The sequence below is a fragment of the Onychomys torridus genome, chromosome 3 (assembly GCF_903995425.1).
Source record: "Onychomys torridus chromosome 3, mOncTor1.1, whole genome shotgun sequence".
NCBI classification, from domain to species: domain Eukaryota; kingdom Metazoa; phylum Chordata; class Mammalia; order Rodentia; family Cricetidae; genus Onychomys; species Onychomys torridus.
In genome coordinates this window covers 152,901,147-152,915,528 of record NC_050445.1, presented here as the reverse complement: position 1 = coordinate 152,915,528, position 14,382 = coordinate 152,901,147, and the positions used below count along the sequence as shown (strand labels likewise).

General features: G+C 39.6%; 1 protein-coding gene across 1 annotated transcript; it reads left to right on the top strand.

Annotated features, from left to right (window-relative positions):
* The first annotated feature begins 5,337 nt into the window (after nt 1-5,337).
* Nucleotides 5,338-13,366, top strand: LOC118580336 (zinc finger protein 440-like). The gene is made up of 3 exons (XM_036181993.1): nt 5,338-5,565; nt 5,717-5,920; nt 13,259-13,366. Exons 1-3 carry the CDS (start codon nt 5,338-5,340, stop codon nt 13,364-13,366), a joined length of 540 nt encoding a protein of 179 aa, XP_036037886.1.
* The last annotated feature ends 1,016 nt before the right edge of the window (nt 13,367-14,382 follow it).

Below are 14,382 nucleotides of genomic sequence, written 5' to 3'. Positions count from 1 at the left end.
CCTCGAAATAAACATATCTGGGGTCAGAGAACAGACAGCCACTAGAACAAAGCCAAAAATGGTGGCTAGGAAATAGGAAGAGTAAGCCCTAACAGAAGTTGGGCGGTGGTGGTACACACCTTTAATCCTAGCACTTGGGAAGCAGAGCCACGTGGATCTCTGAGTTCAAGGCCACTTTAGAAACAGCTAAACATGGTGATCCATGCCTTTAATCCCAGAAACCCAACCTTTAATCCCAGGGAGTGGGGGCAGAAAGAGAAAGGTATATAAGGCGTGAGGACCAGGAAGTAAGGAGTTAAGCATTTAGTTAGTTAAGCATTTGGCTGGAGAAGTATTCGGACTTGGGAGCAGCACAGTCCAGCTGAGAGCCATTGGGAGGAGGACTCAGAAGCTTGCAGTCTGAGGAAACAGGATCACCTGAGGAACTAGCAAGGTGAGGTAGCCGTGGCTTGTTCTGTGTCTCTGATCTTCCAGCATTCACCCCAATAACTGGCCTCAGGTTTGATTTTATTAATAAGACTCTTTAAGATTCCTACTATAACTATGCATTTTCTACTAATTTCAATTCTTTGGTTCTATTTTGATTCTTTAAACTTTTATTAAGGTATGAATTTTATATCAAAATTTATAAGATTAATATATATTTTTAAACTTTTGTTATGATATTAATGGTCATATAGAGTACTAACTAAATTCTAGAAAAAAGGCTTCAATTAGCTGCCTATACATGTTTTTGTGTATGAGTCTCTATCAGTTTTCTACAGGGAATCACAACCAGGTCTAACATTGAATTTAAAGTCTCCAGAAAGATGATGGGGCCCCACAACAACAATTCAGCATGGACAGTAATAATACCACTAAGTTGTCAAACATCACCCACAGATCAGCTTTGAACTACAAACTGCTCAGAACAATTTTGAGATGGCTAGCTGAGATGATCCCGTATTGTATACAAATTATATATATTGATTGTTAGAAAATGCTGTGTGTATTTTTTCTAATCTTGTTCAGGATATTGTACTTATAAAGTTCATTTAACAATGTAATGCAATTTGCTAATCCTTGAATGTTACTATTACCAACTATCAGGATATAAAGAAACAAAAGTTATTAGTTAGACATTACAGTTGAAATTGTAGTCATATTAGGTGTGTTTTCAAGGCTAAGCAGAGATATGTTTTTGATAGACAGGTCATCTTCAAACCTTTCAGAGATCTATAGAATATGGCATTTAAATGTTTTAATAACTTAGAATTTTTTCTTTTTTATGACTATGAGACATGTTGGCTCCTGGCAGCACCAATCTACTTCAGAGAAGATATGGGCATTGAAGAAACTGTATATGGAGTTAACTTTCATTGCGGCAAAAGTTAGCCACTGGGCAACAAAATGCCCTTACATCAACTACTGACAAACATGACTGTGGTTGATATATTGTACACCCCAATAAACTTATCTGGGAGTCAGAGAACAGAAAAGACATAATATTAAACATACAGATTAGGCAGTGGTAGCATATGCCTTTAATCCTAGCAACCCAGTGAGTTCAAAGCCACACTGGAAACAGCCAGGCATGATGACTCATGCCATTAATTTCAGGAAGTGATGGCAGGAAGCAGAAAGGTGTATAAGGTGTGAGGATCAGGAACTAGCCTGGTTAAGCTTTTAGGATTTTGAGCAGCAGTTCAGCTGAGATTCATTTTGAATGAAGACTCAGAGGCTTATTACATAAGCAGCCCAATCTTATCTCTGCCTTGAGCTTTTGAAATCTTTGTTCCTTCTCCTTGGAATGTTTTCCTTCAGGTGTCCATTTTCATTTCAGTCATTCTTCTAAGTGACTTCACAGACTACAACATCACATACACTTATCCTGACTGATTGAACAAATAACCTACTGTAATTTATTCATATCCCCCTGCTTTATTTCTCCTCAAAACTTGCCTAAAAAAAGAAATTCAATAAAATGCATTTACTCATAGTAAAGTCACTAGGAAACAGCTTAGAGGTATACACTGTAATCCCACTAGGCTGAGGCAGAACTGTATATTTGAGGCTATACTGGACTGTAGAGTGAGACCCTGACTCAACAAAATAACAACAACAACAAAACTGAGCATTGGCAAATCATGAATATAAGTGGGTTTCTTCTAGGTGATAGAGAATTTTTACTCCCCTCAAGATTAATTCACACTTTATTATTTTTTTGTTTAGTACCAATGTCTTAATAAATGGAGAAGGAAAGACTTTAAAAACATGGAGATGCAAGGGCTGAAGAGATTGCTTACTGGTTAAGAGCACTGGCTGCTTTTGCAGAGGACCCACTTTCTGTTGCCAGCACTTATATACCCAGCTGTAACTCCAGTTTCAGGTGATCTGCTGCCCCCTTCAGGGCCCTATGGCCATTACACATATTTAGTGCACATTCATGCAGGTAAAACACTCATGAACATAACATAGCTCCAACAAGTTACAAAGAACAATTTACTAAAACTGAGGGCATTAAATGAAGTGCAAATCTAAATTTACTTTTTTGTTTTTGTTTTTGTTTTTGTTTTTTCGAGACAGGGTTTCTCCGTGTAGCTTTGTGCCTTTCCTGGAACTCACTTTGTAGACCAGGCTGGCCTCCAACTCACAGAGATCTGCCTGCCTCTGCCTCCCAAGTGCTGGGATTAAAGGCGTGCACCACCACCACCCAACCTAAATTTACTTTTTGAAGCAATTCCAGACTTTGACTAATAATGATAAGAGGCTGTAGGATAATGATTGAAGTGGACTAAAAGAGTATATTTTTCCCCATCACTCAACAATGCACAGAATTTCTAGTCAATGCTTTTCATGTTGAACCTTTGGGGCAATGCCATACAATATTATGTGTGATGACTTTAAAGGTCTTATAATGACATTCTCAAATGCAGTAGCAACTGCCTCTGTATAGCTGTTGAACACTATGCATATGGCTAGCTAGCATAGCTGAGGAACTGAGCATTTAGTTTAGATTTAAGTAGATGTGCTGTTGTTGGCTCTATCTGGAAAGAACATGTTGAACTGTCAGTCTATCTGCCTTTTCCACAGTGGGTCATCAAACATCAATTGAAAGAAACATGCCTAATGCTTTCATGTTGATCTCTTGCTAGGTCCTAAAACACAATTAGACTCTTAGGAAGTAAAAGAGGTAGACAATCTTCTAATGATCCTACACTAATAGATTATCTCTTTCCACTCTATTCTAATGCTTTTCTTTGGGGTCAATAGCCAAGCATAGTGTCAGGATCATTATAATTGTTCCTTGCATCATGACCACAATATAATTGACTTATTTGAGCTCTAACTAATGCTGTAATGAACATCCTTTATGTGAGTATTTGAAAATGCCTATGATTATTTATGCAGATTGCTATCATAGAATAAAAATTACAGATGTAAAGACTATTCATTTCCTTCCTTTTGTACTTATTTTCTTCATTTTCCATAACAACCATAGTTCCCCTCCCTCCCTTTCTCCTGCCTCCCCCTACCTTTCCCTACCCCACCCCCATCCACTCCTCAGAGAGGGTAAGGCCTCCCTTATGGAGTCAACGAAGTCTGGCATACCAAGTTTAGGCAGGCCCAAGCCCCTCTCTACTGTATCAAAGCTGAGAAAGATATCTCTCCATAAGAAATGGGCACCAACAAAAGCAAGTTCATGCATCAGGGATAAATCCTGGTCCCACCACAGGGGAAGCACAAACATATCAAGCCACACAACTGTCACCCACATTCAGAGAGCCTAGTTCCATCCCATGCAGATTCTGCAGATTTCACTCCAGAATCTCTGAGCTCCCACTAACTCAAGTCAGCTGTCTATGAGGTTTTCCTCCTCGTGATCTTGACCTCCTCATGATTATACAATCCTACCTCTCTCTTCAACTGGACTTCAGGAGCTCAGCATAGTGCTTAGCTGTGGCTCTCTTCATCTGTTTCCATCAGCTACTGGATGAAGGTCCTAAGATGACAATTAGGGTAGTCAACTATCTGATCACTGAGGAAGGCCAGTTCAGGGACCCTCTCCGATATTGCTAGGAGTCATAGCTAGGAGTGCTGCTTATTGGCTTGCTTCCCCTGGCTTGCTCAGCCTTTCTTATAGGACCCAAGTCTACCAGCTCATGGATGGCACCACCCACCATGGGCTGGACCCTCCCTAATTGATCACTAATTGAGAAAAATGCAGCTGGATCTCATGTAGGCATTTCCTTCACTGAGGTTTCTTCCTCTCTAATGACTCTAGCTTTGTCAAGAAGACACACAAAACCAACCAGTATGATAGCCAAATATCATTCCTCTCTCATCCACTCACAAAACCCTTTCACTCCTATCCAGAACAAAAAGGCAAGATATAGCCTGCCCACCTGTTTCTGGTTGTTGTTGTTTTCTTGAAAGTTTTGTCCATCTGTTTTCCGTGTGCAGGTGAGTCTATGTTTTCTGGTGTATTCATAAGTTTTGTTGTAAACATGAGAGCTGAAACACAAATTGGTAAGGCTCAGTTGAATGTCTGAATCATACTGGTCACTGCATGCTTTGTTTCTGACTAGTCTTTGAGTGTGTGAGCTTTAAGTGTTCTGTGTTTATTGGTTTTGTTTTTTGCTTTCTATGCTTCTGCCAGCTGCCATCCACCACTACTAACATTGTTTGCTATGGCTGCCTTGATTGCCAGACCTCAGAATTTATCTCTGGGCTTTCTGGTTACTGTATTGAGTTCATGAAAGATAGGATTTAAAAACAATGCATGTTTAATAATGTATTAAAGCTACACCTTCATGCATCCATACACAAGAATGTACCTCTGGTCACAGCCAAACTTCTTATACATGAATCAAAGAAATTAACCTTCTGGTTACCTATTACTGTCTTCTCTTCTAACCTCCTGTTCCACTTTCTGACATATAAGAGTCTCCAAACACTAATCCCTTTCTGAGTTCTCTTTGGGTAGCATAGGTAGCTGATGCCATACTTAACTTTTGGCTATTCCTACATCTCAGCATTTCAACTGACTCAAGGTGCTAATTTGACTCTCTTAAGGTGTATATGGATCATCTGTTTTTGCTTGCTCATCTGACACCCATCATATTTGGTTCCAAATTCTAGAGTCTGCATCTTCAGCTGCCTCTTCCTGCCACCCCTTGCCTACTCAGTAAGTGTCCTCTCTCTCTAGCTCTTGGAGCCTGCATGCCCTCTGGGAGCCTCACCATATGAGCAGCTCTCTATTAAGACACTTGCTCCTGAGTAGTTTTGTTTGCTGTGTTGCTCATGTGTTGCTGCAGGGAGCTGAACAGAGAGCATGCCAACCTGGAAAACCATGATATGAATGCAGTGACTTATAATGATGTGCATGTCAAGATCACTCAAGAAGAGTGGGCATTGATGGATCCTTCACAGAAGAATCTCTACAAAGATGTGATGCTGGAGACCTATATGAACCTCATTGCTATAGGCATAAAAGAAGTCGTACTACAGAGAAATCACATGAATATACTGAATGTGGTAAAGCATTTGAATGTCATAGTCATCCTCAAAGGCATGAAAAAACACATACTGGAGAGAAATTGTGGTAAAACCTTTGCACAACACAGTCATCTTCAAAGGCATGAAACTACACATATCTTTAAAAAACCTTATGGATGTAATCAAAGTGGCAAAAACTTTACTCATTGGAAAGTTCTACAATTAGATAGAAGAAAACATTCTGGAGAGAAGCCCTATGAATGTAATCAGTGTGGTAAAGCCTTTACACATCAAAACAGTCTTCAAATGCATAAAAGAACACATTCTGGAGAGAAACCCTATGAATGTAATCAATGTGGTAAAGCCTTTACAAAGCCCAGTCATCTTCAAGTACATAAAAGAACACATACTGGAGAGAAACCCTATGAATGTAATCAGTGTGGTAAAGCCTTTGCTCAAAACAGTACTCTTCAAATGCATGAAAGGACACATAGTGGAGAGAAACCCTATGAATGTAAACAATGTGGTAAAACCTTTGCACAGCCTGGTAATCTTCAAGTACATGAAAGAACACATAGTGTAGAGAAACCCTATGAATGTAATCAGTGTGGTAAGGTCTTTGCTCAAAATAGTGCTCTTCAATTGCATGAAAGAACACATACAGAAGAGAAACCCTATGAATGTAATCAATGTGGTAAAGCCTTTGCACAGCACAATTATCTTCAAGTACATAAAAGAACACATACTGGAGAGAAACCCTATGAATGTAATCAGTGTGGTAAAGCCTTTGCTCAAAACAGTGCTCTTCAATTGCATGAAAGAACACATACAGGAGAGAAACCTCATGAGTATAAACAATGTAGTAAGACTTTTGCACAGCCCTTTAATCTTCAAGTACATAAAAGAACACATACTGGAGAGAACCCCTATGAATGTAAACAATGTGGTAAAGCCTTTGCTTGACACAGTGCTCTTCGATTGTGTGAAAGAACACATACTGGAGAGAAACCCTACGAATGTAATCAGTGTGGTAAAGCTTTTGCTCAAAACAGTCATCTTCAAAGGCATGAAAGAACACATACATGAGAAAAACCCTACAAATGTAATCAGTGTGGTAAAGCTTTTCCTTTTCACAGTACTCTTCAAAAGCATGAAAGAATGCATACTGGAGAGAAACCCTATGAATATAATCAGTGTTTTACAAGCCTTTGTTCGTCACTTTCATCTTCAAAGGCATGAAAGAACACATACTAGATTGAAACCATACAATTCTAATCAGTGTGGTAAAGCCTTTGTACATCACAATGCTCTTCATGAAGAACACATAACTGAGAAGAACCCCATGAATTTAAACAGTGTGGTAAAGCCTTTGCACAGCCCAATCATCTTCAAGTATATAAAAACACATACTGGAGAAAAACCCTATGAATATAATCAATGTGGTAATGCCTAGTCAAAACACAGAGTAACCCTGTAACTGTAAAACTTTTAGTGTGTAATTGGTCTCTTAAAGCCTTTCAATATAACATTATACTTTGAAGATCTGAAAGAAACTCATACCAAAGGAAATCTGAATATATATAAATTGTTATGATCTTCAGCCAACATACTTACATTCAATTTTTAAAAAATTAATTATTTCGGAAAAAATCTAAAATGTGTCAATAATCTGTTCAAGCATTATATATCTCTTTTTATTTTGTTTACATATTTCAACTAATATGGACAAAAGGCTTAACACTTTTAGATTTCATACTTCTGTTCAAATACATGAGATAATGAATTCTGATCTAAAATTTCATAGATATGCCTTTCCTGTTGCTTTGATAATAGATCATATCTATGTGAACTTAGAAAAGGGTTTAATTTGGCCCTGGGTTCCACAGCAATACATGAACCTCTTAAAAGTGGTGTGGAAACAAGTGTCAGATATGGCAGCTGAAGCAGGCAGCTAAGAATTCACATTCTTGTCCTGCAGCATAAAGCAAAAAGTATAAATTGGAAATGGTGTGCAGATGCTCAAGCCAACACCCATGACTGATTTCTTCCAGCAGGGTACCATTTTCTAAATCTTCTCAAATGATATCACAGACTGAAAGTGATAGGTTACTCAGACTTCAAGACTTCATGCTTGCTTTCTGTTACATGGAGCAATCCATGATAGAGAAAAACTCTATAATCATTTAGATGCCTCAAAACCCATGTTAATAGAAAAATATTCATGATTGAAAATTAGTTTAAAGATTTGTTTTTATTTTAATTATGTAGTGTGTGTGTGTGTGTGTGTGTGTGTGTGTGTGTGTGTGTGTGTGTGTTCTGTGTATTTGTATATGTATTCTGGTTCCCAAGAAGGTTAGACCCTTCGAGCTTCTTGTTGCAAGAATAACTGGAAGTCATCCAAAACCTGATCTTGGTCCAGGAAATGAACTTGTGTTAAAGGTTTGGCCATGTCTCTATCCCTGTCAATATTTTAAAGCTTTTTATATCATCTTGATGTCAGGAAATAGATAGGTACTCATACAAAAGAAAACACTATTTATGTAAACAATTTGGTTAAGACTTTAGACAACACAGTTGTTTTCAGTTTTAATGAAAAAAACTTGTTTTAAGTCATTTTCCTTGTAGCTTTGATGTAAGTAAATTATTAACCATGTTCACTAAAGACTGATGTGAAGATCCCATTGTGGCCTCTCTTTTGCAACATTTGAGTAAGATATTGAAGTGTGGGATATGTGTGGCAAATTCAATTTGTAAAGTTTATTTTGTGGTCCTTATATTCCTTCTGTGGCTTTTTTTGCACTTTCACTTATTCAGAGGTATTTTTCTGCTGCCCTGTATAGAATGGGATGGCTATCTAAGTGGTTCATTTTTATTTAACTCTCAGGCAGTATGTAATCACACTTTCCAAGTAAGTGTGTTTGTGAAAGGGTGATGGATTTTTGTTCATGGTTGTATTTTTCATATTTAATATTCACAAATGTTCTTGAAATGTTTGTTATCCAGCCTGGCTTGAATGTAAGTGATTAGTCATGAATAAATTAGATTTTATGGTCCTTGTGTGTCAGTCTCTTGAGAACAATTCTAAGGCTAGCTGACATACTACAATTGATTGTTGTTTTGTCAAAACTGTGGGAGAAAGGGGTTGGCTAAAGAAACCCACCCTGACCCTGACACCCAGAACTAGAAAAAGATGGCTCAGATATGGCCAGTGAAAGAAAAACAGTTTGGCTCAAATCAGCCATCTCTGCCCCTGGCAAACTGACTTGTGAAACCAACCAATCACAGAGCAGGACAGTTGAATTTTGGCCCTAGGTCCCAGGACCAAGGAAAGAAACACAGCCTATGTTTGGGACCTGAGCCAGAGAAATGACCCAAAGAAATATGCTCTGACTCTGAATCTAGTGCCAAAATAACACTCTTGGTCCCTTAAATCAGAGTCAGTGAAAGAAATAATCCCTGGTCTTAGAGGCAGTGTCACAAAGCCAAGATAGGCAGGTGGATAAAATAGAGTTTGGCCCGGAAATCAGGGCCATTTCTGTCCCTAGCTCACATAACTGGCCAATCCCTGGCAGGAAAAAAAAAAACTGACCAATCACAGGTTGACTCTGCCCCCAGCATGTCCTATATAAACTGCACTGCCTGGTCAGTTGTGATCTGTTCTCTCCATCCTGTTAGAGGCAGCTACTCCCCTGGACTCTCCTCTGTTGGAACCCTCTCTGTTTCCTGGTCTCTCCCCCATAGGAGCCTTCTGCTAATCCCCAACACTTCCTTAAGCCCTTCAGGGCCTCTGTGACCTTGTTCCTCCTGTCTCTCTGCTCCCTTCTAGAAGTCTCAAAGCTTCTCAAACCCTCCTGGGCTTCTTTCTTGCCTCTGAGCTCTCATTTGGAGCTTATAGATATTCCCTCTGGTGGATTTCCTTTTGCAAACCATCCTCTCTTCCTCCTGAGACTCAGATTTTATTGAAACTTGCTGTTACTACAAACGGCTTGACCTCAGTGCAGTTCAATGACCAAAACTGACATGCTCAATTTTCAATGGTGACAACTTCTGCCCTTGTACAAACAAATGATCTGAAAATCTTTTATATCTAAACTTGTTCCCTCCTTCTCTATTTCTTTCTATCTATTCCTATCTGAGGTAGTTGTTACATATGGATGTTTAATGTCCAAAAGACCTCTACCTCTAACTGATAGTCCATCCTAATGAGGTCAGGAAATTCCTCTATATCAGGCTATATAAGGCCAGTTGAGTCCCTTACAACTCTTTTATTCCTTTGTCCTTCATGAGGGCTTATACCATACCTGTTTTCTCTATGACCAAAAGGAATATTACCGTAAAAAATGGCAAGAAAGTTAAATAGGTTACCCATATTGGTTCTGCAAATATTACTGGACAAATCTGGGCTGTCCTAATTGCATGTTATCTATTGAATAACACTGCCCAGTCACTTTGGAGTGCTGGTTGTATGTCCCTCCTGGGTCAAACTCATGACCACCTTTTGTAGCCTCACCCATTGGACTACTATACTCTCTCAAGTATACTATACTTGCTTTTCATTAACTACTCTGAGCCAAACACCATGACCATCCCTTATCTCTTCCATCTCTCTCTGTCTCTTTGATATGGTAGACTATTTTAACTCCTCAGGGACATACTTTATGGGCACACTGGATCCCTCAGACTGTAATAGTATTTTGACTCTTAGCACTGATACCCAGCCCTTATGTTCAAACACTCACCATTCCATCCTCTATGGCATTCAGGTTTACTGCCTCCTACCTGCTAGGTGGTCTGGGACTTGTACCGTGTTTCTTTTTCCAAAACTAGGGTTGGTACCTGATGAAGAACCCTTACCAATTCCCATCACAGGGTTGGCAGTGACATGGCATGACAAATGATTGGTTTAGATCCTACCCTTTCTCAGAGCCTTAGGTATAACCACTGACATTGCCACTGGAGTAGTAGAATTGACTGTATCTACAGCTGTTTATCATCATTTTTCACCTAAGTTCATCCAGGATCTCCAATGGGTGGCTCAGACCATCTTCACTCTCCAGGGCCAAATAGACTCATAGGCTACCCTAGTAATACAAAATCAGTGAGGATTAGATTTACTAACATCAGATAGAGGCGGTCTTTATCTGTTCCTTTGGGAAGAATATTGCTTCTGTGTTAGCCAGTCAGGATAGTAAAAGACAAGATGTAATAACTCCAGATGGATCTCCAAAAACATAAGAAACAGCTTGATGCGTTTGGCCAGTAGATCAGTGGCAGTCTAATATGGAATTGGATATTACCCTTTCTATTCCTTTTTCTTAATCATATCCTGCCTTATAAATTTCTTGTGTAGATTTCTTCAAAATATCCAAAAGATTTCTAAGCAGACTTTTAATCAGTTGCTATTACAGGATTACCTAGCCCCTGCCCCAATTACCAGGATCATAAATCTAAAAGTTTCAAATGTACAACTAAAATTAAATGTTTTCCCTAAGCTCCTTAGCTTTACTTTCTGTCTCAGAAGATTTCAAATCAACTACAAACTGCTCCAGTCCCAGATGTTCCCTTTGAATCTACATCCTATAGCTATATATAGATATATAGATAGCTCCAAAGCAACCAAACCCAAATAGCCCAGCCTCACAAATTGTTCCAATGCTGCCTGCACTTCCCTAGCCCCAAATGGTCCTACAGAGCCTGGACATGGAAGGGAACAGTCTGCTCTTCCTGACCTTGACCAAATTTCCAGTTTCTCTGGGTGGGTCCTTAACAAAGATGCCACAGTGTCAGCAGAAAGTAGCCAAACCACAGAGGAGGAAAAATAAAAAATCTGCCAGGAACCATGATCAGGCCTAGCAGTGACTTTGAAATCTTCAGAAAGATGACAGGATCCCAGAATGATGATTCAACATGGACTATGATAAAGCCATTAAGCTGATTAACACCACGAAAAGATCAATTTTGGACTACAAACTACTCAGGAGAATTTTGAGATGGCTAGCTGAGATGATCCAGCCTGACAAACTACTTGAACAAGGACTTGAAAAAGCCCTGCACTTTCTCATTATGCAGTGGCTGGACAAATGATACAGGACTTGACAATTACCCAAAAAATAGAGTTGAGGTTTAAAAAAGAAAAAGGAGAATATAGATATGAGGTAGATCACTGAATCTACTTGAGAAAAAAGATAAAGAACAATAGGATAAATGCATAGATCACTGAATCTACTGTAAAAAGAAAAAGAAGATATAAAAATGACAAAAGGTAGACTACTGAATCTATTATGAAAAGATAAAAGATAGGATAAGTAATGAAAAATTTTTGTCTGAGTTTATCAAATGTTACTGGACTGGACATTGTTATATATTAATGGAGTTTTTATCGGGGGAGAGTGGAACATAGGTGTTACAAGAACAGAGAGGAGGGAAATGGGGAAGGAAAGTTCAAGCAGAGATGGAGATGGGTATATGGGGGACACAAAGGGTATATTAGCCACTGACCCATGGCTGTGACAAAACACTCTGATCAAAAGCAACTTCAAGAACAAAGAGCTTATTTTGATGTATGGTTCCAAATGGATAGAATACAACATGGCAGGGAAGGTACATCTATATGATCACATTTCTATGCACACACATGAACAGAGAGAGAGGAAGTAGGTGAGACCATAAACTCACAAAGCCCATCCTCAATGATTTACTTCCTTTAGCAAGGCTATATAACCTACATGTTCTATAATATTCCTAATGAATCCACCAACTTGGACCAAAGTGTTCAAATACCTGAGCCCATGAGGGCATTTCTCATTCAAACTACCGCAAAGGGGTTAACCAACACTAAGGATTCATGAAAAACCATGGAACTTTGGTGCATGGAAATTTACTATGTCATAATTCAATTTAAATGGTCATTAATGTACACATGACTCTATGAGAACATATGCAATATTAACCCATGTCTGTGTACATCCAAGTGAACTCTTAGTTAGTTCTTACTCTCTGCATGTCCTATCCATGCCTGCCTTTCTTATGTTCAGCTCCTTGATAGAATGTCATGAGCAAAAAGTCAGTAATATGGTATCTTGAGGTCATGAATAGCTCTTTGATAAATGACATGACATGTATCTATTCATGCCTCCTTCTGTTTCTTTGTCTAGGATTTAAGTATTAGGAAATTTCTTTTTTGAACCCCTGATCCTGTATTTGAAAATCTTTTTGAATGACTTCCAGACTTATATGCTTTAATTTAAGACACATATTCTCAGAAGGCAGTTATCTTACCACCCCCAATCCTTTGTTCATACTTCAATGAACTACTTCTGCTTGCCCCACCCTCTGGTTTACTATTGATTCAGAAGCTAGCTTTCCATAGGTATCAAGGGAAAGGACCTATGGTAAAAATTGTAAATTGTCCCACATGTTGCAGTAAGAACAGAGCCTGGGATTAAAAGTGTTAGTATTCAGACCTGCCGCTTGGGTACCCAGCCAATAGGCAGGCAATACTTTGGCCCACCTAGCATCCTGACAATGTCATCCTATGTAAAGTCCCTTTTAAGAAAAAAAAAAAAAAACCCTCCCACTTCTCTCTTCCTCTTCTCTTCCCAAGGTTTGGATGTCATCGAATCTGCACCTCCAGGCTCAATCTCTCCCTCCCTTCCTCCCTCCCTCCCTCCCTCCTTCTCTTTCCCTTCCTTTCTCCCTCCTCCCCTCTTCCTACTCCAAACACTAATAAAACTCTCCACATGAGCACTGTCTGCTTGATGTCTCTGTCTCTTACCCACAGTGGGCACTGGCCCCCAACCCATATGATCTCTTGCCCACATTTTACAAAATTGGTGCTGTGCTTGACAGAGGCCCTCCTAGTGCTTTTTGCTGCCTGCTAGCAGTCTGACAAACACTGGGACCCTGGAATATTCCAACAGCATCACTTTTACAACTGGAGGATCATTGGGACCCTTCATTCTAGCAGTGACCCAAGGTCTCCAAAGAAGATTATGGGGCACCATAGTGTCTCCACCTGGATTATGGCAATGGTGACCAATGGGCAAGATGCCCCAATGTAAAACTCTGCTGCCAAGACCTGGCCCAGACAGTGGACAAGCAACAGGACATTGGAGAATTGATTGCACCTCTTTTGCCTAGACAAAATAAAATCAGTTTTTCCCATGTTCCTCTTCCACAGGAAAAACTTACCTTATGGCCCCGGCAGCCAAAGACTGATGGTGTTCTGATACTTCTGCCTCCAATGCTGTGGTGAACTGGGTATGGCTAGCTGAGTATAACCTGGTCCCCATCATTTTTGATAGATTCAGAAACTGCTTGATCTGTACTCAGGTATAATTTATCCTTCTTGAATCTCTGATAGTATTGACAGCTAGGCTAGCTGTAACTTCGCCAGCTTAGCAGCATCAGACAACCAGATCCTTCCACAAGGCTATAGCCAGATTGTTATTTCCTCTGGTTATAGACTTAAAGTTGTGTTTCATCAGGCTAAAACTGGGCCCTAGGAAAAATGCTCATACTCTTTAACCCAAAGTTAAAGCAGGCACCATCTCAGTAACTGGAACTTGGTTTTCCAAGATCTCCCAATGAAGGACATATCGGCTCTCATGTCTCACTCATTAACCCTTGCGTCTTCTATACTACCAGGGCACTTCTCTGTTCCATTCTTTCTGGAAGTTATCATTTTTCCCATGGCTAACCCTGCTCATGGGGCCAATGATAACAATCTATTTTTTCCCTAGCAACCTGCCTTCTTAGGTTCCTAAAGGGGTCTTTTGGATGACAGCCAACTGAATGCTTCTTCACTCATACCTCCTGCTGTGTGTGACCCTGGGTCCCAACTTCTTCCTCCCTACTTTATCCCAAATCAGCTGGAAGTAGTCTCAAGAATTCAGTGCCCTCATT

What these genes read in the sequence shown, in the direction of transcription:
- LOC118580336 (XM_036181993.1), top strand. Translation starts at nt 5,338, where the DNA reads ATGAATGCAGTGACTTATAATGATGTGCATGTCAAGATCACTCAAGAA. An exon ending in TCAAAGGCATGAAAAAACAC is followed by an intron (nt 5,566 to 5,716) that starts ATACTGGAGAGA and finishes ATAGAAGAAAAC; the next exon opens with ATTCTGGAGAGAAGCCCTAT. An exon ending in CTATGAATGTAATCAGTGTG is followed by an intron (nt 5,921 to 13,258) that starts GTAAAGCCTTTG and finishes TCTTACCCACAG; the next exon opens with TGGGCACTGGCCCCCAACCC.